Source organism: Pseudophryne corroboree, chromosome 1 (assembly GCF_028390025.1).
Source record: "Pseudophryne corroboree isolate aPseCor3 chromosome 1, aPseCor3.hap2, whole genome shotgun sequence".
In the NCBI taxonomy this organism is placed as follows: Eukaryota; Metazoa; Chordata; class Amphibia; order Anura; family Myobatrachidae; genus Pseudophryne; species Pseudophryne corroboree.
In genome coordinates, this window is record NC_086444.1 from 859,078,091 (window position 1) to 859,104,750 (window position 26,660).

Here is a 26,660-nt window from a genome sequence, read left to right on the forward strand (position 1 = left end):
ACAGGTAGTTTTTTCACCTCACACATAATACCCTTCTTTGTGGTACTTGGAGTATCAGAAATATGTAACACCTCCTTCATTGCCCTTAACGTGTGGCCCTAAAGGAAAATACGTTTGTTTCTTCACCGTCGACACTGAAATCAGTGTCCGTGTCTGGGTCTATGTCGACCGACTGAGGTAAATGGGCGTTTTTACAAGCCCCTGACGGTGTCTGAGACGCCTGGACCGGTACTAATTTGTTCGCCGGCCGTCTCATGTCGTCAACCCACTTGCAGCGTGTTGACATTATCACGTAATTCCATAAGTAAGCCATCCATTCCGGTGTCGACTCCCTAGAGAGTGACATCACCATTACAGGCAATTTGCTCCGCCTCCTCACCAACATTTTCCTCATACATGTCGACACACACGTACCGACATACAGCACACACATAGGGAATGCTCTGATAGAGGACAGGACCCACTAGCCCTTTGGGGAGACAGAGGGAGAGTTTGCCAGCACACACCAAAATGCTATAATTATACAGGGACAACCCTTATATAAGTGTTCCTCCCATATAGCATTTAATATATATGTATATCGCCAAATCAGTGCCCCCCCTCTCTGTTTTAACCCTGTTTCTGTAGTGCAGTGCAGGGGAGAGCCTGGGAGCCTTCCCCTCAGCCTTTCTGTGAGGGAAAATGGCGCTGTGTGCTGAGGAGAATAGGCCCCGCCCCCTTTTCGGCGGGCTTCTTCTCCGGAGATTGTGAAGTCTGGCAGGGGTTAAATACATCCATATAGCCTCAAGGGCTATATGTGATGTATTTTTCGCCATACAGGTATTCTACATTGCTGCCAGGGCGCCCCCCCCCGCGCCCTGCACCCTCCGTGATCGCTGTGGGAAGTGTGCTGACAGACAATGGCGCACAGCTGCAGTGCTGTGCGCTACCTGAGGAAGACTGAAAAGTCTTCTGCCGCCTGGTTCCGGACCTCTTCAATCTTCAGCATCTGCAAGGGGGTCGGCGGCGCGGCTCCGGGACGAACCCCAGGGCGAGACCTGTGTTCCGACTCCCTCTGAAGTTAATGGTGTCCAGTAGCCTAAGAATCCAATCCATCCTGCACGCAGGTGAGTTGAAATTCTCTCCCCTAAGTCCCTCGATGCAGTGAGCCTGTTGCCAGCAGGACTCACTGAAAATAAAGAACCTAAAAACTTTTTCTAAGCAACTCTTTAAGAGAGCCACCTAGATTGCACCCTTCTCGGACGGGCACAAAAACCTAACTGAGGCTTGGAGGAGGGTCATAGGGGGAGGAGCCAGTACACACCATGTGATCCTAAAAGCTTGCTTTTGTGCCCTGTCTCCTGCGGAGCCGCTATTCCCCATGGTCCTGACGGAGTCCCCAGCATCCACTAGGACGTTAGAGAAACAAAGATTTAAAATAAACTGAAGAAAACTCTCTGGAGCTCAGAGATGTGCATCCTCTCTTTTTACTAAACTGCGTGTGGGAGGGGGCATAGAGGGGAGGAGCCAGAACACCCAGGTGAAGAAATTTAAAGTGTACCGGCTCCTTTGCACCCCGTCTATACCCCATCGTACTAAGTCTCCCCGATATCCCTTATGCATGCTAGAGAAACAATTTGGAATATACATACATGGGTGTTATGAAAAGCAGGGGAGACGGTGATGGTATAAGAGAGAACAGGAAGCTTCTATAATAATAAGTACTGCTCATAAACTAAGGTCAGACAGCATAGTAATCTGTTTCACTGTGCTGTGATGTGGTATATGCATGTGTCTATTTTACCCAGAACATGAATTTGCTCCATGAACAAAACCTGACATTTTTCAAATATAAGCATTTATAAATGTTGACGGAATACTGGAAATAAAACAGCACTAATTGGTTTATGTTGTACCTGGTTCCCTTGTCCATCTGCCATTCACATCTCATTCCAACAACAGAAAGGATCTTAAACAGCCGATCCCAGGGGTCCAGTATCTGTGAGGACTTCTCAGTCAGACCCTCAATGATGTATTTTTGGGAGTTACGTTTTGTGGGAGATAGTAGATCGGACGTGTCCTGTGTACCTGGTGACAAAAAAAACAGGAGATCCAGAAACAGTTGAACGGACAGCAACATACTTATGACATGTATTAGATGACTAAGGTACATACCTGGATGCTGGTTATCTGCCTGGGGAGACCGAGTCACATAATTGATGTAAAACTCTGCAGCTTTGTTGAGATATTTGTATAACAGGCTGGCAGGCAGCCGTACATCCAGGTTGTTAATAATAAGGGGCAAAACATCACAAACTGGCAATAAAAGGAGATTATAGGCATCAGTTTAAACAAAAATGACAGAACACTGTATTTGCGTATACGGTGTGCAACAATGGTGGAACAATGAGCGCTCATTGTAGGGTTAAAGCGCTCTCACTTTTCCATTTAGACTATGTGTGTGCATGACGGTGTACCTACAACTGCTTGGTTTTACGCTAGTTCTCAACATGCAACAGTTCACAGCCTCTTGTATATTAGATAGAACCAGTTCTAGTCAATTCCAAGTTATTAGCATATACTAAGCTTTCCAGCACTGGTTGACATCATAATCACAATCATATGCCTCACAGAGAAAGCTGAGATCATTTTAAAAAAAAAACCTGTAAATCCTATAAAATGATACTTGCAGTAGCTCACATTTCCATTACGAAGAAATAGGACAGCTGCTATTTTGTTGTATTACACTCACCAAACAATTTTCTAAAACAGTTTACAGGAGACTCTTGGTCCTCAAGACTCTCCGCTTCCAGCAGCGTTTCACCCAAGCTAACCTGACAAAGACAAAGAACTGCCAGTTACGCTGTATGCATAGACAAACACTGCTATGTTAGATCACTACGTACATTTCAGACATTCAAAACACTAATATGATACCTAATAAATCTCTAATCGTTATGTTAGTAAAAGCATGTATGTTCTACAACAGGAAACAAGATTTTTACACTTATTTTCTTTACTACACTATTATAGGAAAATAATACATTTAAATAATCCAACACTATATTAAAGGATAACTGCACAGTTTAAACTGCACTGTAACATTTATGTAGTGTTCTCGTCACATAGGTACAGGTTGAATATTCCATATCCAAATATTCCGAAATACGGAATATTCCGAGATACGGAATTTTTTGAGTGAGATAGTGAAACCTTTGTTTCTCTTACGTCCTAGAGGATACTGGGGACTCCGTAAGGACCATGGGGTATAGACAGGCTCCGCAGGAGACATGGGCACTATAAAGAACTTTTAGTATGGGTGTGCACTGGCTCCTCCCTCTATGCCCCTCCTCCAGACCTTAGTTAGATTTTGTGCCCAGAGGAGATAGGGTGCATTACAGAGGAGCTCTCCGGAGTTTCTCTGAAAAAGAATTTTGTTAGGTTTTTTATTTTCAGGGAGCACTGCTGGCAACAGGCTCCCTGCATCGTCTTACTGAGGAGAGAGAAGCAGACCCACTTAAATGATAGGCTCTGCTTCTTAGGCTACTGGACACTATTAGCTCCAGAGGGAGTCGGAACGCAGGTCTCACCCCGCCGTTCGTCCCTGAGCCGCGCTGCCGTCCTCCTCGCAGAGCCGGAAGATAGAAGCCGGGTGAGTATAAGAAGAAAAGAAGACTTCAAGGCGGCAGAAGACTTCAGATCTTCACTGAGGTAAGCGCGCAGCGGTAACGCTGCGCGCCATTGCTCCCACACACTACACACACGGAACAGGCACTGATGGGCGCAGGGGGGGCGCCCTGGGCAGCAATAAACCTCTGGACTGGCATATAAGGGTACATTAGGCTGCGGAGGCAGTAAATGCAGAGATCCCCCGCCATTTTTTGTATATTGAAGCGGGACCGAAGCCCGCCGCTGGAGGGGGTGGAGCTTGATCCCTCAGCACTAACAGCGCCATTTGCTCCACAGAACGCTGCAGAGAAGCGCTATCTGGGTTTTATTCCAGTGTCAGTTGGCCCTGGGTGTGTGCTGGAATACTCTCTCTCTGTCTCTCCAAAGGGCCTTGTTGGGGAATTGTCCTCTTATAGATATATCCCTGTGTGTGTGGGGGTGTCGGTACGTGCGTGTCGGCATGTCTGAAGCGGAAGGCTCGTCCAAGGAGGAGGTGGAGCAGATGAGTGGTGTCTCCCCGTCGGCAATGCCGACTCATGATTGGATGGACATGTGGCATATGTTAAATGCAAGTGTGGCCTCATTACATAAGAGACTGTACAAAGCAGAGTCCAGGGAGAAAGCAGGGAGTCAATCCACGGATTGGACTGGGTCACAGGGCCCTTCTGGGTCTCAAAAACGTCCCCTATCCCAAATAGTAGACACTGGTACCGACACGGATTCTGATTCCAGTGTCGACTACGATGATGCAAAATTGCGCCCAAGGGTGGAAAAAAGTATTCAGTGTATGATTATTGCAATAAAAGATGTTTTGCATATCACAGATGACCCCTCTGTCCCTGACACGAGGGTGCGCATGTGTAAGGAATAGAAACCTGAGGTAACCTTTCCCCCATCTCATGAGCTTAACGAGTTATTTGAAAAAGCTTGGGAAACTCCAGATAAAAAACTGCAGATTCCCAAACGGGTTCTTATGGCGTATCCTTTCCCTGCACAGGACAGGGTATGTTGGGAATCCTCTCCCAGGGTGGACAAGGCTTTAACACGCCTGTCCAAGAAGTTGGCGCTACCGTCTCCGGACACGGCAGCCCTCAAGGATCCTGCTGATCGCAGACAGGAGACTACTTTAAAGTCTATTTATGCGCATACAGGTGCTTTGCTCAGACCGGCAATAGCATCGGCATGGGTATGTAGCGCAGTTGCAGCATGGACAGATACCTTGTCAGCGGACCTTGATACCCTAGATAGGGATACCATTTTATTAACCTTAGCCCACATTAAAGACGCAGTCTTATATATGAGGGACGCTCAAAGAGACGTTGGGCTGCTGGGTTCCAGAGCCAATGCCATGGCTATTTCTGCGAGACGAGCTCTATGGACCCGCCAATGGACGGGTGATGCAGACTCAAAGAAGCATATGGAGGTTTTACCTTACAAGGGTGAAATGTTGTTTGGGGAGGGGCTCGCAGACCTGGTTGCCACAGCTACCGTGGGTAAATCTACCTTTTTACCTTTTGTTCCCCAACAGCAAAAGAAAACTCCACAGTATCAGATGCAGTCCTTTCGGTCGCATAAGTCCAGAAGAGGTCGGGGCTCCTCCTTCCTTGCCAGAGGTAAGGGTAGAGGAAAGAGAACACCTGCTTCGGCTAGTTCCCAGGAACAGAAGTCCTCCCCGGCTTCTACAAAATCCACCGCATGACGCTGGGGCTCCCCTAAGGGAGTCCGCACCAGTGGGGGCACGCCTTCGACTTTTCAGCCAGATCTGGATTCTTTCAGACGTGGATCCTTGGGCGATGGAAATTGTTTCCCAAGGCTACAAGCTGGAATTCGAAGAGGTGCCCCCTCGCCGATTTTTCAAGTCGGCCTTGCCAGCTTCACCCCCGGAGAGGGAAGTAGTGTTAGCTGCAATTCAAAAGCTGTGTCAACAGCAAGTGGTGGTCAAGGTTCCCCTGGTCCAACAGGGAAAAGGGTATTATTCAACCCTGTTTGTGGTCCCGAAGCCAGATGGTTCGGTCAGACCCATTTTAAATCTAAAATCCCTAAACCTGTACTTGAAAAAGTCAAATTCAAGATGGAATCGCTCCGAGCTGTAATATCCAGCCTGGAATGGAGGGATTTTATGGTGTCACTAGACATAAAGAATGCATACCTTCATGTCCCCATATACCCCCCTCATCAGGAGTACCTGAGATTCGCTGTACAGGACTGTCATTAACAGTTTCAGACGTTGCCGTTTGGGCTTTCCACCAAGGTAATGGCGGAGATGATGGCGCTCCTGCGCAGGCAGGTAGTCACAATTATCCCATACTTGGACGATCTCCTGATAAAGGCGAGATCGAGAGATCAATTGCTGAAGAGCGTGTCGCTCTTTCTGAAAGTGCTGCAACAGCACGGTTGGATTCTCAATCTGCCAAAGTCACAATTGGTTCCAACGACTCGGCTATCATTCCTAGGCATGATTCTGGACACGGAACAAAAGAGGGTTTTTCTTCCATTGGAAAAATAAGAATTTACTTACCGATAATTCTATTTCTCGTAGTCCGTAGTGGATGCTGGGAACTTCGTAAGGACCATAGGGAATAGCGGCTCCGCAGGAGACTAGGCACAAAAGTAAAGCTTTAGGACTACCTGGTGTGCACTGGCTCCTCCCCCTATGACCCTCCTCCAAGCCTCAGTTAGGATACTGTGCCCGGACGAGCGTACACAATAAGGAAGGATTTTGAATCCCGGGTAAGACTCATACCAGCCACACCAATCACACCGTACAACCTGTGATCTGAACCCAGTTAACAGCATGATAACAGAGGAGCCTCTGAAAAGATGGCTCACAACAATAATAACCCGATTTATTGAAACAATAACTATGTACAAGTATTGCAGACAATCCGCACTTGGGATGGGCGCCCAGCATCCACTACGGACTACGAGAAATAGAATTATCGGTAAGTAAATTCTTATTTTCTCTGACGTCCTAGTGGATGCTGGGAACTCCGTAAGGACCATGGGGATTATACCAAAGCTCCCAAACGGGCGGGAGAGTGCGGATGACTCTGCAGCACCGAATGATAGAACTCCAGGTACTCCTCAGCCAGGGTATCAAATTTGTAGAATTTTGCAAACGTGTTTGCCCCTGACCAAGTAGCTGCTCGGCAAAGTTGTAAAGCCGAGACCCCTCGGGCAGCCGCCCAAGATGAGCCCACCTTCCTTGTGGAATGGGCTTTTACAGATTTTGGCTGTGGCAGGCCTGCCACAGAATGTGCAAGCTGAATTGTACTACAAATCCAACGAGCAATAGTCTGCTTAGAAGCAGGAGCACCCAGCTTGTTGGGTGCATACAGGATAAACAGCGAGTCAGATTTTCTGACTCCAGGCGTCCTGGAAACACATATTTTCAGGGCCCTGACTACGTCCAGCAACTTGGAGTCCTCCAAGTCCCTAGCAGCCGCAGGTACCACAATAGGCTGGTTCAAGTGAAACGCTGAAACCACCTTAGGGAGAAATTGAGGACGAGTCCTCAATTCTGCCCTGTCCGTATGTGAGACACGCCTGGCTGAAGCCAGGGCCAACAGCATTACCACTTTCCATGTGAGATATTTTAAGTCCACAGTGGTGAGTGGTTCAAACCAATGTGATTTTAGGAACCCCAAAACTACATTGAGATCCCAAGGTGCCACTGGAGGCACAAAAGGAGGCTGTATATGCAGTACCCCCTTGACAAACGTCTGAACTTCAGGAACTGAAGCCAGTTCTTTCTGGAAGAAAATCGACAGGGCCGAAATTTGAACCTTAATGGACCCTAATTTTAGGCCCATAGACAGTCCTGTTTGCAGGAAATGCAGGAAACGACCCAGTTGAAATTCCTCTGTAGGGGCCTTCCTGGCCTCGCACCACGCAACATATTTACGCCAAATACGGTGATAATGCTGTACGGTTACATCCTTCCTGGCTTTGATCAGGGTAGGGATGACTTCATCCGGAATGCCTTTTTCCTTCAGGATCCGGCGTTCAACCGCCCTGCCGTCAAACGCAGCCGCGGTAAGTCGTGGAACAGACAGGGTCCCTGCTGGAGCAGGTCCCTTCTTAGAGGTAGAGGCCACGGGTCCTCTGTGAGCATCTCTTGAAGTTCCGGGTACCAAGTCCTTCTTGGCCAATCCGGAGCCACGAGTATAGTCCTTACTCCTCTCCTTCTTATGATTCTCAGTACCTTGGGTATGAGAGGCAGAGGAGGGAACACATACACTGACTGGTACACCCACGGTGTTACCAGAGCGTCCACAGCTATTGCCTGAGGGTCCCTTGACATGGCGCAATACCTGTCTAGTTTTTTGTTGAGGCGGGACGCCATCATGTCCACCTTTGGTTTTTCCCAACAGTTCACAATCATGTGGAAGACTTCTGGGTGAAGTCCCCACTCTCCCGGGTGGAGGTCGTGTCTGCTGAGGAAGTCTGCTTCCCAGTTGTCCACTCCCGGAATGAACACTGCTGACAGTGCCATCACATGATTTTCCGCCCAGCGAAGAATCCTTGCAACTTCTGCCATTGCCCTCCTGCTTCTTGTGCCGCCCTGTCTGTTTACGTGGGCGACTGCCGTGATGTTGTCTGACTGGATCAGCACCGGCTGACCTTGAAGCAGAGGTCTTGCTAGGCTTAGAGCATTGTAGATGGCCCTTAGCTCCAGGATATTTATGTGAAGTGATGTCTCCAGGCTTGACCACAAGCCCTGGAAATTTTTTCCCTGTGTGACTGCTCCCCAGCCTCTCAGGCTGGCATCCGTGGTCACCAGGACCCAGTCCTGAATGCCGAATCTGCGGCCCTCTAGAAGATGAGCACTCTGCAACCACCACAGGAGAGACACCCTTGTCCTTGGTGACAAGATTATCCGCTGATGCATCTGAAGATGCGACCCGGACCATTTGTCTAGCAGATCCCACTGGAAGGTTCTTGCGTGGAATCTGCCGAATGGGATTGCTTCGTAAGAAGCCACCATCTTTCCCAGGACCCTTGTGCATTGATGCACTGAGACTTGGCCTGGTTTTAGGAGATTTCTGACTAGTTCGGATAACTCCCTGGCTTTCTCCTCCGGGAGAAACACCTTTTTCTGGACTGTGTCCAGGATCATCCCTAGGAAGAGAAGTCGTGTCGTCGGGATCAGCTGCGATTTTGGAATATTGAGAATCCAACCGTGCTGGCGCAGCACTATATGAGATCGTGCTACTCCGACTTCCAACTGTTCCCTGGATCTTGCCCTTATCAGGAGATCGTCCAAGTAAGGGATAACTAAAACTCCCTTCCTTCGAAGGAGTATCATCATTTCGGCCATTACCTTGGTAAAGACCTGGGGTGCCGTGGACAATCCAAACGGCAGCGTCTGAAACGGATAGTGACAGTTCTGTACCACAAACCTGAGGTACCCTTGGTGAGAAGGGTAAATTGGGACATGTAGGTAAGCATCTTTGATGTCCAGAGACAACATATAGTCCCCTTCTTCCAGGTTTGCAATCACTGCTCTGAGTGACTCCATCTTGAATTTGAACCTTTGTATGTAAGTGTTCAAGGATTTTAGGTTTAAAATTGGTCTCACCGAGCCGTCCGGCTTCGGTACCACAAATAGTGTGGAATAGTACCCCTTTCCCTGTTGTAGGAGGGGTACCTTGATTATCACCTGCTGGGAATATAGCTTGTGAATGGCTTCCAATACTGCCTCCCTGTCTGAGGGAGACGTCGGTAAAGCAGACTTTAGAAAACGGCGAGGGGGAGACGTCTCGAATTCCAATTTGTACCCCTGAGATACCACCTGAAGGATCCAGGGGTCCACTTGCGAGTGGGCCCACTGCGCACTGAACTTCTTGAGACCGGCCCCCACCGTGCCTGAGTCCGCTTGTAAAGCCCCAGCGTCATGCTGAGGACTTTGCGGAGGTGGGAGAGGGCTTTTGTTCCTGGGAACTGGCTGTTTGTTGCAGCCTTTTTCTTCTCCCTCTGCCACGGGGCAGAAATGAGGCGCCTTTTGCCCGCTTGCCCTTATGGGGCCGAAAGGACTGCGCCTGATAGTACGGCGTCTTCTTAGGTTGAGAAGCTACCTGGGGTAAAAATGTGGATTTTCCAGCAGTTGCCGTGGCTACCAGGTCTGATAGACATACCCCAAATAACTCCTCCCCCTTATAAGGCAATACTTCCATGTGCCTTTTAGAATCCGCGTCACCTGACCACTGCCGCGTCCATAAACCTCTTCTTGCAGAAATGGACAGCGCGCTAACTCTTGATGCCAGTCGGCAAATATCCCTCTGTGCATCACGCATATATAGAAATGCATCCTTCAAATGCTCTATAGTCAGTAATATACTGTCCCTATCTAGGGTATCAATATTTTCAGTCAGGGAATCCGACCATGCCAGGCCCGCACTGCACATCCAGGCTGAGGCGATTGCTGGTCGCAGTATAACACCCGTGTGAGTGTATATACATTTTAGGATATTCTCCAGCTTTCTATCGGCAGGTTCCTTTAGGGCGGCCGTATCAGGAGAGGGTAGTGCTACCTGTTTAGACAAGCGTGTGAGCGCTTTATCCACCCTAGGGGGTGTTTCCCAACGTGCCCTACCCTCTGGCGGGAAAGGGAACGATGCCAATAACCTTTTAGGAATTATCAGTTTTTTATCGGGGGAAACCCACGCCTCATCACACACTTCATTTAATTCCTCGGATACAGGAAAAACTACAGGCAGTTTTTTCTCACCAAACATAATACCCTTTTTAGTGGTACTTGTATTATCAGAGATATGCAATACATTTTTCATTGCTTCAATCATGTAACGTGTGGCCCTAGTGGAAGTCACGTTTGTCTCCTCATCATCGACACTGGAGTCAGTATCCGTGTCTGTGTCTGCCATTTGAGGTAACGGGCGTTTTAAAGCCCCTGATGGCGTTTGAGACCCCTGGACAGGCACAAGCTGAGTAGCCGGCTGTCTCATGTCGTCAACTGTCTGTCGTAAAGAGCTGACACTGTCACGCAATTCCTTCCATAAGCTCATCCACTCAGGTGTCGACTCCCTAGGGGGTGACAACTCTATAATAGGCAATTGCTCCGCCTCCATCTCATTTTCCTCCTCAAACATGTCGACACAATCGTACCGACACACCGCACACACACAGGGAATGCTCTGATAGAGGACAGGACCCCACTAGCCCTTTGGGGAGACAGAGGGAGAATATGCCAGCACACACCAGAGCGCTATATATAGACAGGAATACCACTATAAAATGTGCTTTTCCCTTTATAGCTGCTGTTAGTATTAAAACTGCGCCAAATTAGTGCCCCCTCTCTTTTTTACCCTTTTCTGTAGTGCAGGACTGCAGGGGAGAGTCAGGGAGACGTCCTTCCAGCGGAGCTGTGATGGAAAATGGCGCCTGTGTGCTGAGGAGATAGGCTCCGCCCCCTTCTCAGCAGCCTTTTCTCCCGCTTTTTGGTGAGTTCTGGCAGGGGTTAAAATACATCCATATAGCCCTGGGGGTTATATGTGGTGTATTTATGCCAGCCAAGGTGTTTACATTGCTGCTCAGGGCGCCCCCCCCTAGCGCCCTGCACCGTCAGTGACCGAAGTATGAAGTGTGCCTGAGTAACAATAGCGCACAGCTGCAGTGCTGTGCGCTACCTTGTTGAAGACTGATGTCTTCAGCCGCCGATTTTTCCGGACCTCTTCTTGCTTCTGGCTCTGTAAGGGGGCCGGCGGCGCGGCTCCGGGACCGAGCTCTGAGGCTGGGCCTGTGTTCGGTCCCTCTGGAGCTAATGGTGTCCAGTAGCCTAAGAAGCCCAAGCTGGCTGCAAACAGGCAGGTTCGCTTCTTCTCCCCTTAGTCCCTCGATGCAGTGAGCCTGTTGCCAGCAGGTCTCACTGAAAATAAAAAACCTAAAACTAAACTTTCACTAAGAAGCTCAGGAGAGCGCCTAGTGTGCACCCTTCTCGGCCGGGCACAAAAATCTAACTGAGGCTTGGAGGAGGGTCATAGGGGGAGGAGCCAGTGCACACCAGGTAGTCCTAAAGCTTTACTTTTGTGCCCAGTCTCCTGCGGAGCCGCTATTCCCCATGGTCCTTACGGAGTTCCCAGCATCCACTAGGACGTCAGAGAAAAGCCCAGGATCTCCAGAACATGGTCAGAGACCTGCTAAAACCAAAAAGAGTGTCTTTTCATCAATGCACTCGAGTTCTGGGAAAAATGGTGGCAGCCTACGAGGCCATCCCCTTCGGCAGTTTTAATGCGAGGACTTTTCAGTGGGACCTTCTGGACAAGTGGTCCGGGTCCCATCTACTTATACATCAGAAAATAACCCTGTCCCCCAGGGTCAGGGTGTCTCTCCTGTGGTGGCTGCAGAGTGCTCACCTTCTAGAGGGTCGCAGGTTCGGCAAACAAGAATGGGTTCTGGTGACCACGGACGCGAGCCTCCGAGGATGGGGAGCAGTCACACAAGGAAGAAGTTTTCAGGGACTATGGTCAGCCAGGAGGCTTGTCTACACATCAACATGCTGGAATTGAGGGCCATATACAACGGCCTACGACAAGCGGAGAATCTTCTTCGCGACCTACCGGTTCTGATTCAATCAGACAACGTCACAGCCGTGGCTCATGTAAACCGCCAAGGCGGGACAAGGAGCAGAGTGGCGATGGCGGAAGCCACCAGGATTCTTTGCTGGGCGGAAAATCACGTAAGCGCTCTGTCAGCGGTCTTCATTCCGGGAGTGGACAACTGGGAAGCAGACTTCCTCAGCAGACATGATCTCCATACAGGAGAGTGGGGACTTTATCAAGAAGTTTTTGCAGAGATAACAAGTCTTTGGGGAATTCCTCAAATAGACATGATGGCGTCACGCCTCAACAAGAAGCTTCAGAGGTATTGTGCCAGGTCACGGGACCCTCAAGTAGTAGCAGTAGACGCCCTAGTGACACCATGGGTGTTTCAGTCGGTCTATGTATTTCCTCCTCTTCTTCTCATCTCAAAAATTGAGAATCATAAGACAAAGAAGAGTGCAGACAATACTCATTGTTCCAGATTGGCCTCGAAGGGCCTGGTACTCAGATCTTCAGGAAATGCTCACAGAAGATCCGTGGCCTCTTCCTCTCAGGGAGGACCTGTTACAGCAGGGGCCATGTGTGTTCCAAGACTTACCGCGGTTACGTTTGACGGCATGGCGGTTGAACACCGAATCCTAGCTGGGAAAGGTATTCCGGAGGAAGTCATCCCTACTCTGATAAAGGCTAGGAAGGAGGTGACTGCAAAGCATTATCACCGTATCTGGAGGAAGTATGTATCTTGGTGTGAAGCCAAGAATGCTCCTACGGAAGATTTCCATCTGGGCCGGTTTCACCACTTTCTACAGACAGGGGTGGATATGAGTCTGAAGTTAGGCTCCATTAAGGTACAGATTTCAGCCCTATCTATATTCTTTCAGAGGGAATTGGCTTCTCTCCCAGAAGTCCAGACGTTTGTGAAGGGCGTGCTGCACATCCAGCCCCCCTTTGTGCCCCCAGTGGCACCTTAACGTGGTGTTAAGTTTCCTGAAATCTCACTAGTTTGAACCTCTTCAAACAGTTGAATTAAAATTTCTCACGAGGAAGGTGGTCATGTTATTGGCCTTGGCATCTGCAAGGCGGGTGTCCGAATTGGCTGCCTTGTCCCACAAGAGCCCCTATTTGATTTTCCATGTGGATAGAGCAGAGTTGAGGACGCGTCCTCAATTTTTGCCTAAGGTGGTTTCTTCATTTCATATGAACCAACCTATTGTGGTGCCTGTGGCTACGGGGGACTGGGAGGACTCCAAGTCCCTGGATGTAGTCAGGGCCTTAAAGATTTATGTAGCCAGGACAGCTAGGGTTAGGAAAACAGATGCTCTGTTTGTCCTGTATGCAGCCAACAAGGTTGGCGCTCCTGCTTCTAAGCAGACTATTGCTCGCTGGATCTGTAACACGATTCAGCAGGCTCATTCTACGGCTGGATTGCCGTTACCAAATTCAGTAAAGGCCCATTCCACTAGGAAGGTGGGCTCTTCTTGGGCGGCTGCCCGAGGCGTCTCGGCATTACAGCTTTGCCAAGCAGCTACTTGGTCGGGTTCAAACACTTTTGCTAAATTCTACAAGTTTGATACCCTGGCTGATAAGGACCTTGCGTTTGCTCAGTCGGTGCTGCAGAGTCATCCGCACTCTCCCGCCCGGTTGGGAGCTTTGGTATAAACCCCATGGTCCTTACGGAGTCCCCAGCATCCTCTAGGACGTAAGAGAAAATAAGATTTTAAACCTGCCGGTAACTCTTTTTCTCCTAGTCCGTAGAGGATGCTGGGCGCCCGTCCCAGTGCGGACTAAATCTGCAAGACTTGTATATTATTATTATTATTATTATTAGCAGTTTCTTATATAGCGCAGCATATTCCGTTGCGCTTTACAATAATAAAAACAGTTATAGAACAAAACAGGAGAAAGACAGACATAGCGGTAGGAAGGCCCTGCTCGCAAGCTTACAATCTATAGGGAAATAGGTATTGATACACAAGGATAGATGCAACCTGTTACATAATGTTTCCCCAGATTGCTAGGTTCTTAGTGGGTTGTATGATATGATCACCCAGCAATGTTGGAAGACAAAATGTGAGGTTATGGGGACTGTGTAGAGGAAATGTAACTGGATAGGGAAGCATTGAAGGTTGTGTGTGTGGGTCAGGAATTTGGTAGGCTTGTATGAAGAGATGAGTTTTCAGGGAACGTTTAAAGGTTTGGAGACTAGTGGAGAGTCTTATTGTGCGTGGGAGGCATTCCACAGAGTGGGTGAAGCCCGGGTAAAGTCCTGTAATTTTGAGTGGGAACAGGTAATACATCTGGATGAGAGACGCAGATCTTGTGCAGAGCGGAGGGGTCTGGTAGGGAGATATTTTGAGATGAGTGAGGAGATGTATGATGGTGCAGTTTGGGTAATAGCCTTGTATGTAAGTAAAAGTATTTTATATTTGACACGGTAGAATACCGGTAACCAATGGAGGGACTGACAGAGCGGATCAGCAGACGAAGAACGTCTGGCGAGGAAGATTAGCCTCGCAGCTGCATTTAAAATGGATTGAAGTGGTGAGAGCCTATGTTTGGGAAGACCAGTAAGGAGACTATTACAATAATCAATGCGGGAGATGATGAGTGCATGGATCAGAGTTTTTGCAGTGTCTTGTGTAAGATAAGGGCGTATTTTGGATATGTTTTTAAGGTGCATGTAACATGATTTAGAGACGGATTGAATGTGTGGAACAAACGACAGTTCAGAGTCAAGGATGACACCTAGGCAGCGAGCTTGTGGGGTAGGGTGGATAGTTGCATTGTCAACAGTTATGGCAATATCAGGTTGGTAACTACCCTTAGCTGGTGGGAAAATAATTCTGTTTTGGAAATGTTGAGTTTGAGATGGCGAGATGACATCCAAGATGAAATGGCAGACAGGCATCCAGTGACACGAGCCAATACAGATGGTGATAAATCTGGGGAGGATAGGTAGATTTGAGTATCATCAGCGTACAAATGATACTGAAATCCGAAGGAGCTGATTAGTTTACCAAGAGAGGAGGTATAAATTGAGAAAAGCAGAGGACCTAAGACTGAGCCTTGCGGTACTCCAACTGATAGAGGTAGAGAAGAGGAGGTAGAATCAGAGAAGTAAACACTGAAAGATCGATTAGATAGGTAGGATGAAAACCAAGTAAGGGCTGTGTCCTGAAGACCTAGGGACTCTAGTGTTTGTATGAGAAGAGAGTGGTCAACAGTATCAAAAGCAGCAGAGAGATCTAGAAGTATAAGTAGTGTGTAATGGCCTTTTGATCTAGCAGTGACCAGATCATTCACTACTTTGGTCAGTGCCGTCTCCGTGGAGTGTTGGGCACGAAAGTCTGACTGAAGTGGGTCCAGTAAGTTGTGGGAGTTAAGAAAGTGTGTAAGGCGAGTGTAGGCAAGTCTCTCAAGTAGCTTGGAGGGACTGGGTAGCTGAGAAATGGGACGGTAGTTAGAGAGTGTGTTTGGGTCAGAGTTGTGTTTTATCAGAATGGGAGTAATCACTGCATGTTTAAACAGAGATGGAAAGATGCCAGTAGAGAGAGAGAGAGATTACAGATTTTAGTTAAGGTTGGGATAAGCACAGGAGACAAACTTTTGCTGACCTGTGAGGGTATAGGATCAAGAGGAGAGGTAGTGGAGTAGGAGGATGAAAAGAGTGTTGATACTTCATCTTCACTTGTGGGATCAAATGAAGAGAAAGTGCCAGAGGGTGCAGATAGGGATTTGAGCAGGTCACTGGCTGAGTTAGAGCATACCATTTCATCTCGGATTTTATCAATCTTATCCTTGAAGTAGGAAGCAAGTTCTTGTGCACTGATAGTAGCTAGTGGGGGAGGTGAGGGAGGGTAAAGAAGTGATTTAAATGTATTAAAAAGTCGTTTGGGGTTGGTGGCATGATAAGAGATTGGAAATATGTTTGTTTGGCAGTGTCCAGGGCCTGACGATAGGAGTGGTAGGTAGTCTTATATGTGAGAAAGTCACTTGGATTCTGAGATTTCCGCCACTGACGTTCTACCTTACGTGACAGTTTTTGTAGGTGTCTTGTTGATTTAGAGTGCCATGGTTGGCATCTAAGCCTACGTGGAGTGTGATGGATAGCTGGAGCAACTTCATCAAGGGCACTCTCTAGGGTCTGGTGCAGGTGGGATACAGCAGTGTCAGGTGTGGTGAATGTAGAGATTGGTGAGAGACTTTGTTGCAGAGAAGTGGAAAGTTGTTGAAAATTTATATTGTTAGTATTTCTGCGTGTTATAGGAGGCTTGCTTGGTTTTAGTGTCCTAGAATTTAAAGTAATAGAAGAGATTGTGAAGGTGATCAGGTTGTGATCAGAGAGAGGGAAAGGAGTGTTAATGAGTTGGGAAACTGAGCAGAGCCTGGTGAACACAAGATCATGGCAGTGGCCCTCCTGGTGAGTAGAGGAGTCGGACCATTGGGTTAGGCCAAGAGAGGAGGTTAGAGAGAGGAGTTTGGATGCATGAACAGATTGTGGACTGTCAAGAGCTATATTGAAATCGGTCATAATGATGGTGGAGATGTCAGAGGTTAAGAAGTGTGGGAGCCAGGCAGAAAAATCTTCTAGAAATTGTTGTTTAGGTTGCCCAGGAGGGCGATAGTTAGCTGCAACACGCAGAGAGAAGGGGGTGAAAATCATGAGAGAGTGAACTTCAAATTATGTGAATGCGAGTGATGGAACCTGAAGTAGAACAGTGTATGTGAAAAACTGTGACAGTAAGATTCCAACCCCACCACCTTTACTATTATTAGGCCTAGATAGATGTGTGTGTGTGTGTGTGTGTGTGTGTGTGTGTGTGTGTGTGTGTGTGTGTGTGTGTGTGTGTGTGTGTGTGTGTGTGTGTGTGTGTGAAGTGGAAACCACCGTGTGACAGTGCTGCAGGGGAGGCCGTGTCTGATTGTGTGAGCCATGTTTCTGTTATAGCAAGCAGATTAAAGTTGTGAGATATGCAGAGGTCATGGATGGATGTTAATTTGTTGCAAACAGAGCGTGCATTCAATAAGGCACATTTTAGTGACTTGGAGGGGGATGGGAGACACGTGATATTTATGAGGTTAGATGGATTTCAATGTTGTTTTGAGACAGCTGAGTGTGAGAGGGAAAGGTGGTTGGGGCCTGGATTTGGTGATATGTCACCAGCTAATAGAGTGAGATAAATATTGGTGGATGTTTGCGAGTGTTTATTCTGGTGGCCAATTGTGGTTGTCAAAGTACTTGCAGAGAAGTAAGTATAAAGCTCATGAGTGGTTAGAAGAGGGGAGTGGAGAATAGAAGCTGTAATGTGCACAGAGTGGTGAGTTTCAGGGGGTGTGTAAAATGTGTGAAATTTGGTGAGAATTCCATGAATAGAAATAAGAAACAGTAGTTTGATGAACATGCTGTGGTTGTTTGTGTTTTCTTGGGTTAAAGTGGAGTAGGAGTAAGTTGTAAAAGTTACTTTTCCTTGATGTTGTTCAATGTTTTTTCAACTGTTTTTTTTTAACTGTTCGGATAACACACTTCTTAAATCCACACTTATTAAAATCCACGCAAACTACCCCCAGCAAGCTGACCCCTTACCTAAATCAAAAGAAATACTGTCTCTGATTAAGAATAGGCCTACCTCTGAACATTTGGTCACCTGATTGAAATGCTAATTGATCAAAGAACAAATTGCACAGGGTGGGTAATCAGACAAAAACTACTCTAGCTATCCACAATAAATTCAATCACATACATAGGAAATTACAAGAAAAACATCACATACATATATAGTTGTTGTTTTCATAAGGGTTATGTTACAGTTAGAATCGGTCTTTGACTGATACTGTTTTTTGTTCATACTGTTAACTGGTTGTGTATATTCCAGGTTATATGGTATGATTGGTGTGGGCTGGTATGAATCTTGCCCTTAGATTAACAAAATACTTTCCTCATATTGTCCATCTCCTCTGGGAACAGTTCTCTAACCGAGGTCTGGAGGAGGGGCATAGAGGGAGGAGCCAGTGCACACCCATACTAAAAGTTCTTTATAGTGCCCATGTCTCCTGCGGAGCCCGTCTATACCCCATGGTCCTTACAGAGTCCCCAGCATCCTCTACAGACATGGAGAAAAAGATTTACCAGTAGGTTTAAAATCTTATTTTTCTGATGGCTCAATGTACACAAACTTTGTTTGATACACAAAGTTACTAAAAATATTGTATAATAAGACCTTCAGGCTGTGTGTATAAGGTGTATTTGAAACATAAATGCATTCTGTGCTTAGACTTGGGTCCCATCGCTATGGTCTCATTATGGTATGCAATTACTCCAAAATACGGAATAATCCGATATCCAAAATAATTCTGGTCCCAAGCATTTTGGATAAGGGTTACTCAACCTGTAATAACTATAAAAATAAGATTTTACTTACCGATAAATCTATTTCTCGTAGTCCGTAGTGGATGCTGGGGACTCCGTCAGGACCATGGGGAATAGCGGCTCCGCAGGAGACAGGGCACAAAAGTAAAAGCTTTAGGATCAGGTGGTGTGCACTGGCTCCTCCCCCTATGACCCTCCTCCAAGCCTCAGTTAGGATACTGTGCCCGGACGAGCGTACACAATAAGGAAGGATTTTGAATCCCGGGTAAGACTCATACCAGCCACACCAATCACACTGTACAACCTGTGATCTGAACCCAGTTAACAGCATGATAACAGCGGAGCCTCTGAAAAGATGGCTCACAACAAGAATAACCCGATTTTTGTAACAATAACTATGTACAAGTATTGCAGACAATCCGCACTTGGGATGGGCGCCCAGCATCCACTACGGACTACGAGAAATAGATTTATCGGTTAGTAAAATCTTATTTTCTCTGACGTCCTAGTGGATGCTGGGGACTCCGTCAGGACCATGGGGATTATACCAAAGCTCCCAAACGGGCGGGAGAGTGCGGATGACTCTGCAGCACCGAATGAGAGAACTCCAGGTCCTCTTTAGCCAGGGTATCAAATTTGTAGAATTTTACAAACGTGTTCTCCCCCGACCACGTAGCTGCTCGGCAGAGTTGTAATGCCGAGACCCCTCGGGCAGCCGCCCAGGATGAGCCCACCTTCCTTGTGGAATGGGCCTTGACAGATTTAGGCTGTGGCAGGCCTGCCACAGAATGTGCAAGTTGAAATGTGCTACAAATCCAACGAGCAATCGTCTGCTTAGAAGCAAGAGCACCCAGTTTGTTGGGTGCATACAGGATAACAGCGAGTCAGTTTTCCTGACTCCAGCCGTCCTGGAAACCTATATTTTCAGGGCCCTGACAACATCTAGCAACTTGGAGTCCTCCAAGTCCCTAGTAGCCGCAGGTACCACAATAAGCTGGTTCAGGTGAAATGCTGACACCACCTTAGGAAGAAACTGGGGACGAGTCCGCAGCTCTGCCCTGTCCGAATGGACAATCAGATATGGCTTTTGTGAGACAAAGCCGCCAATTCTGACACTCGCCTGGCCGAGGCCAGGGCCAACAGCATGGTCACTTTTCATGTGAGATATTTCAAATCCACAGATTTGAGCGGTTTAAAATGTGATTTGAGGAATCCCAGAACTACGTTGAGATCCCACAGTGCCACTGGAGGCACAAAAAGGGGGTTGTATATGCAATACTCCCTTGACAAACTTCTGGACTTCAGGAACTGAAGCCAATTCTTTCTGGAAGAAAATTGACAGGGCCGAAATTTGAACCTTAATGGACCCCAATTTGAGGCCCATAGACACTCCTGTTTGCAGGAAATGCAGGAATCGACCGAGTTGAAATTTCTTCGTGGGGCCTTCCTGGCCTCACACCACGCAACATATTTTCGCCACATGTGGTGATAATGTTTTGCGGTCACCTCCTTCCTGGCTTTGACCAGGGTAGGAATGACCTCTTCCGGAATGCCTTTTTCCCTTAGGATCGTTCCACCGCCATGCCGTCAAACGCAGCCGCGGTAAGTCTTGGAACAGACCTGGTACTTGCTGAAGCAAGTCCCTTCTTAGCGGCAGAGGCCATGAGTCCTCTGTGAGCATTTCTTGAAGTTCCGGGTGCCACGTCCTTCTTGGCCAATCCGGAGCCACGAGTATAGTTCTTACTCCTCTACGTCTTATAATTCTCAGTACCTTGGTTATGAGAAGCAGAGGAGGGAACACATACACCGACTGGTACACCCACGGTGTTACCAGAACGTCCACAGATATTGCTTGAGGGTCTCTTGACCTGGCGCAATACCTGTCCAGTTTTTTGTTCAGGCGGGACGCCATCATGTCCACCTTTGGTCTTTCCCAACGGTTCACAATCATGTGGAATACTTCCCGATGAAGTCCCCACTCTCCCGGGTGGAGGTCGTGCCTGCTGAGGAAGTCTGCTTCCCAGTTGTCCACTCCCGGAATGAACACTGCTGACAGTGCTATCACATGATTTTTCGCCCAGCGAAGAATCCTTGCAGTTTCTGCCATTGCCCTCCTGCTTCTTGTGCCGCCCTGTCTGTTTACGTGGGCGACTGCCGTGATGTTGTCCCACTGGATCAATACCGGCTGACCTTGAAGCAGAGGTCTTGCTAAGCTTAGAACATTGTAAATTGCCCTTAGCTCCAGTATATTTATGTGGAGAGAAGTCTCCAGACTTGATCACACTCCCTGGAAATTTTTTCCCTGTGTGACTGCTCCCCAGCCTCTCAGGCTGGCATCCGTGGTCACCAGGACCCAGTCCTGAATGCCGAGTCTGCGGCCCTTTAGTAGATGAGCACTCTGCAGCCACCGCAGAAGAAACACCCTTGTCCTTGGAGACAGGGTTATCCGCTGATGCATCTGAAGATGCGATCCGGACCATTTTTCCAGCAGATCCCACTGAAAAGTTCTTGCGTGAAATCTACCGAATGGAATCGCTTCGTAAGAAGCCACCATTTTTCCCAGGACCCTTGTGCAATGATGCACTGATACTTTTCCTGGTTTTAGGAGGTTCCTGACTAGCTCGGATAACTCCCTGGCTTTCTTCTCCGGGAGAAACACCTTTTTCTGGACTGTGTCCAGAATCATCCCTAGGAACAGCAGACGTGTCGTCGGAAACAGCTGCGGTTTTGGAATATTTAGAATCCACTCGTGCTGTCGTAGAACTACTTGAGATAGTGCTACTCCGACCTCCAACTGTTCTCTGGACCTTGCCCCTATCAGGAGATCGTCCATTTTCTTTGAAGAAGAATCATCATTTCGGCCATTACCTTGGTAAGGACCCGGGGTGCCGTGGATAATCCAACCGGCAGCGTCTGAAACTGATAGTGACAGTTCTGTACCACGAACCTGAGGTACCCTTGGTGAGAAGGGCAAATTGGGACATGGAGGTAAGCATCCCTGATGTCCCGGGACACCATATAGTCCCCTTCTTCCTGGTTCGCTATCACTGCTCTGAGTGACTCCATCTTGATTTGAACCTTTGTATGTAAGTGTTCAACTATTTCAGATTTAGAATAGGTCTCACCGAGCCTTCTGGCTTCAGTACCACCATATAGTGTGGAATAATACCCCTTTCCTTGTTGTAGGAGGGGTACTTTGATTATCACCTGCTGGGAATACAGCTTGTGAATTGTTTCCACTACTGCCTCCCTGTCGGAGGGAGACGTTGGTAAAGCAGACTTCAGGAACCTGCGAGGGGGAGACGTCTCGAATTTCCAATCTGTACCCCTGGGATACTACTTGTAGGATCCAGGGGTCCACTTGCGAGTGAGCCCACTGCGTGCTGAAACTCTTGAGACGACCCCCCCCCACCGCACCTGAGTCCGCTTGTACGGCCCCAGCGTCATGCCGAGGACTTGGCAGAAGCGGTGGAGGGCTTCTGTTTCTGGGAATGGGCTACCTGCTGCAGTCTTCTTCCCTTTCCTCTATCCCATGGCAGATATGACTGGCCTTTTGCCCGCTTGCCCTTATGGGGACGAAAGGACTGAGGCTGAAAAGACGTTGTCTTTTTCTCCTTTATACGGCAATACTTCCATGTGCCGTTTGGAATCTGCATCACCTGACCACTGTCGTGTCCATAAACAACTTCTGGCAGATATGGACATCGCACTTACTCTTGATGCCAGAGTGCAAATATCCCTCTGTGCATCTCGCATATATAGAAATGCATCCTTTAAATGCTCTATAGTCAATAAAATACTGTCCCTGTCAAGGGTATCAATATTTTCAGTCAGGGAATCCGACCAAGCCACCCCAGCGCTGCACATCCAGGCTGAGGCGATCGCTGGTCGCAGTATAACACCAGTATGTGTGTATATACTTTTTAGGATATTTTCCAGCCTCCTATCAGCTGGCTCCTTGAGGGCGGCCCTATCTGGAGACGGTACCGCCACTTGTTTTGATAAGCGTGTGAGCGCCTTATCCACCCTAAGGGGTGTTTCCCAACGCGCCCTAACTTCTGGCGGGAAAGGGTATACCGCCAATAATTTTCTATCGGGGGAAACCCACGCATCATCACACACTTCATTTAATTTATCTGATTCAGGAAAAACTACAGGTAGTTTTTTCACACTCCACATAATACCCTTTTTTGTGGTACTTGTAGTATCAGAAATATGTAACACCTCCTTCATTGCCCTTAACAAGTAACGTATGGCCCTAAAGGAAAATACGTTTGTTTCTTCACCGTCGACACTGGAGTCAGTGTCCGTGTCTGTGTCTGTGTCGACCGACTGAGGTAAAAGGACGTTTTAACGCCCCTGACGGTGTTTGAGACGCCTGGACAGGTACTAATTGGTTTGCCGGCCGTCTCATGTCGTCAACCGACCTTGCAGCGTGTTGACATTATCACGTAATTCCTTAAATAAGCCATCCATTCCGGTGTCGACTCCCTAGAGAGTGACATCACCATTACAGGCAATTGCTCCGCCTCCTCACCAACATCGTCCTCATACATGTCGACACACACAGGGAATGCTCTGATAGAGGACAGGACCCCACTAGCCCTTTGGGGAGACAGAGGGAGAGTTTGCCAGCACACACCAAAAATGCTATAATTATACAGGGACAACCTTTACATAAGTGTTTTTCCCTTATAGCATTTTAATATATATAGTCATATCGCCAAATAAGTGCCCCCCCTCTCTGTTTTAACCCTGTTTCTGTAGTGCAGTGCAGGGGAGAGCCTGGGAGCCTTCCCACCAGCATTTCTGTGAGGGAAAATGGCGCTGTGTGCTGAGGAGAATAGGCCCCGCCCCCTTTTCGGCGGGCTTCTTCTCCCGTTTTTCTGAGACCTGGCAGGGGTTAAATACATCCATATAGCCCCCAGGGGCTATATGTGATGTATTTTTAGCCAGAATAAGGTACTATCATTGCTGCCCAGGGCGCCCCCCCCAGCGCCCTGCACCCTCAGTGACCGCTGCTATGAAGTGTGCTGACAACAATGGCACACAGCTGCAGTGCTGTGCGCTACCTTATGAAGACTGAAAAGTCTTCTGCCGCCGGTTTCTGGACCTCTTCACTTTTCGGCATCTGCAAGGGGGTCGGCGGCGCGGCTCCGGGACGAACCCCAGGGTGAGACCTGTGTTCCGACTCCCTCTGGAGCTAATGGTGTCCAGTAGCCTAAGAAGCCAATCCATCCTGCACGCAGGTGAGTTCACTTCTCTCCCCTAAGTCCCTCGATGCAGTGAGCCTGTTGCCAGCAGGACTCACTGAAAATAAAAATAAGATTTTACTTACCGATAAATCTATTTCTCATAGTCCGTAGTGGATGCTGGGGACTCCGTCAGGACCATGGGGAATAGCGGCTCCGCAGGAGACAGGGCACAAAAGCAAGCTTTTTAGGATCACATGGTGTGTACTGGCTCCTCCCCCTATGACCCTCCTCCAAGCCTCAGTTAGGTACTGTGCCCGGACGAGCGTACACAATAAGGAAGGATCTTGAATCCCGGGTAAGACTCATACCAGCCACACCAATCACACCGTACAACTTGTGATTTGAACCCAGTTAACAGTATGATAACAATGAAGTAGCCTCTAAAAAAGATGGCTCACAACAATAATAACCCGATTTTTTGTAACAATAACTATGTACAAGTAATGCAGACAATCCGCACTTGGGATGGGCGCCCAGCATCCACTACGGACTATGAGAAATAGATTTATCGGTAAGTAAAATCTTATTTTCTCTAACGTCCTAGTGGATGCTGGGGACTCCGTCAGGACCATGGGGATTATACCAAAGCTCCCAAACGGGCGGGAGAGTGCGGATGACTCTGCAGCACCGAATGAGAGAACTCCAGGTCCTCCTCAGCCAGGGTATCAAATTTGTAGAATTTAGCAAACGTGTTTGCCCCTGACCAAGTAGCTGCTCGGCAAAGTTGTAAAGCCGAGACCCCTCGGGCAGCCGCCCAAGATGAGCCCACCTTCCTTGTGGAATGGGCATTTACAGATTTTGGCTGTGGCAGGCCTGCCACAGAATGTGCAAGCTGAATTGTACTACAAATCCAACGAGCAATAGTCTGCTTAGAAGCAGGAGCACCCAGCTTTATGGGTGCCTACAATATAAACAGCAAGTCAGACTTTCTGACTCCAGCCGTCCTGGAATTATATATATATATATATATATATATATATATATATATATATATATATATATATATATATATATATATATATATATATATATATATATATATATATATATATATATATATATATATATATATATATATATTTTCAGGGCCCTGACAACGTCTAGCAACTTGGAGTCCTCCAAGTCCCTAGTAGCCGCAGGCACCACAATAGGTTGTTTCAGGTGAAACGCTCACACCACCTTAGGAAGAAACTGGGGACGAGTCCGCAGTTCTGCCCTGTCCGAATGGAAAATCAAATATGGGCTTTTGTAAGACAAAGCCGCCAATTTTAACAATCGCCTGGCCCAGGCCAGGGCCAACAGCATGGTCACTTTCCATGTGAGATATTTCAAATCCACAGATTTGAATGGTTCAAACCAATATGATTTGAGGAATCCCAACACTACGTTGAGATCCCACGGTGCCACTGGAGGCACACAAGGGCTGTATATGCAATACTCCCTTGACAAACGTCTGGACTTCAGGAACTGAAGCCAATTCTTTCTGGAAGAAAATCTATAGGGCCGAAACTTGAACCTTAATGGACCCCAATTTGAGGCTCATAGACACTCCTGTTTGCAGGAAGTGCAGAAAATGACCTAGTTGAAATTTTTTCGTGGGGCCTTCCTGGCCTCACCCACGCAACATATTTTCACCACATGTGGTGATAACGTTGTGCGGTCACCTCCTTCCTGGCTTTGACCAGGGTAGGTATGACCTCTTCCGGAATGCCTTTTCCCTTAGGATCCGGCGTTCAAACCGCCATGCCGTCAAACGCAGTCGCGGTAAGTCTTGGAACAGACAAGGTCCCTGCTGGAGCAGGTCCTTTCTTAAAGGCCGATGCCACGGTTCCTCTTGGAACAGACATGGTACTTGCTGAAAGCAAATCCCTTCTTAGCTCCCGAGGCCATTAGTCCTCTGTGAGCATCTCTTGAAGTTCCGGTTACCAAGTCCCTCTTGGCCAATCCGGAGCCACGAGTATAGTTCTTACTCCTCTATGTCTTATAATTCTCAATACCTTGGTTATGAGAAGCAGAGGAGGGAACACATACACCGACTGTTACACCCACGGTGTTACCAGGACGTCCACAGCTATCGCCTGAAGGTCTCGTGACCTGGCGCAATACCTGTCCCATTTTTTGTTCGGGCGGGACGCCATCATGTCCACCTTTGGTCTTTCCCAACGGTTCACAATCATGCGGAAAACTTCCCGATGAAGTTCCCACTCTCCCGGGTGGAGGTCGTGCCTGCTGAGGAAGTCTGCTTCCCAGTCGTCCACTCCCGGAATGAACACTGCTGACAGTGCTATCACATGATTTTCCGCCTAGCGAAAAATCCTTGCAGTTTTGCCACTGCCCTCCTGCTTCTTGTGCCGCCCTTTCTGTTTACGTGGGCGACTGCCGTGATGTTATCCCACTGGATCAATACCGGCTGACCTTGAAGCAGAGGTCTTGCTAAGCTTAGAGCATTATAAATTTGCTCTTAGCTCCAGTATATTTATGTGGAGAGAATTCTCCAGACTTGATCACACTCCTTGTGTGACTGCTCCCCAGCCTCTCAGGCTGGCCTCCGTGGTCACCAGCATCCAATCCTGAATGCCGAATCTGCGGCCCTCTAGAAGATGAGCACTCTGTAATCACCACAGGAGAGACACCCTTGTCCTTGGATATAGGGTTATCCGCTGATGCATCTGAAGATGCGATCCGGACCATTTGTCCAGCAGATCCCACTGAAGAGTTCTTGCGTGAAATCTGCCGAATGGAAGCGCTTCGTAATAAGCCACCATTTTTACCAGGACTCTTGTGCAATGATGCACTGACACTTTTCCTGGTTTTAGGAGGATCCCGATTAGC

The 26,660-nt window shown here is 48.0% G+C and overlaps 1 protein-coding gene across 2 annotated transcripts in view; it reads right to left on the minus strand.

Annotated features, from left to right (window-relative positions):
• INTS10 (integrator complex subunit 10) overlaps positions 1-26,660 on the minus strand; it is a 160,921-nt gene that overhangs the window by 111,031 nt on the left and 23,230 nt on the right. For both annotated transcript variants that reach the window (XM_063919980.1, XM_063919981.1), the window contains exons 5-7: positions 2,732-2,813; positions 2,155-2,295; positions 1,896-2,067 (exon numbers count right to left, since the gene is read on the minus strand). In XM_063919980.1, coding sequence (XP_063776050.1) covers positions 1,896-2,067; positions 2,155-2,295; positions 2,732-2,813 — 395 coding nt within the window. The remainder of the gene's footprint in view (positions 1-1,895; positions 2,068-2,154; positions 2,296-2,731; positions 2,814-26,660) is intronic.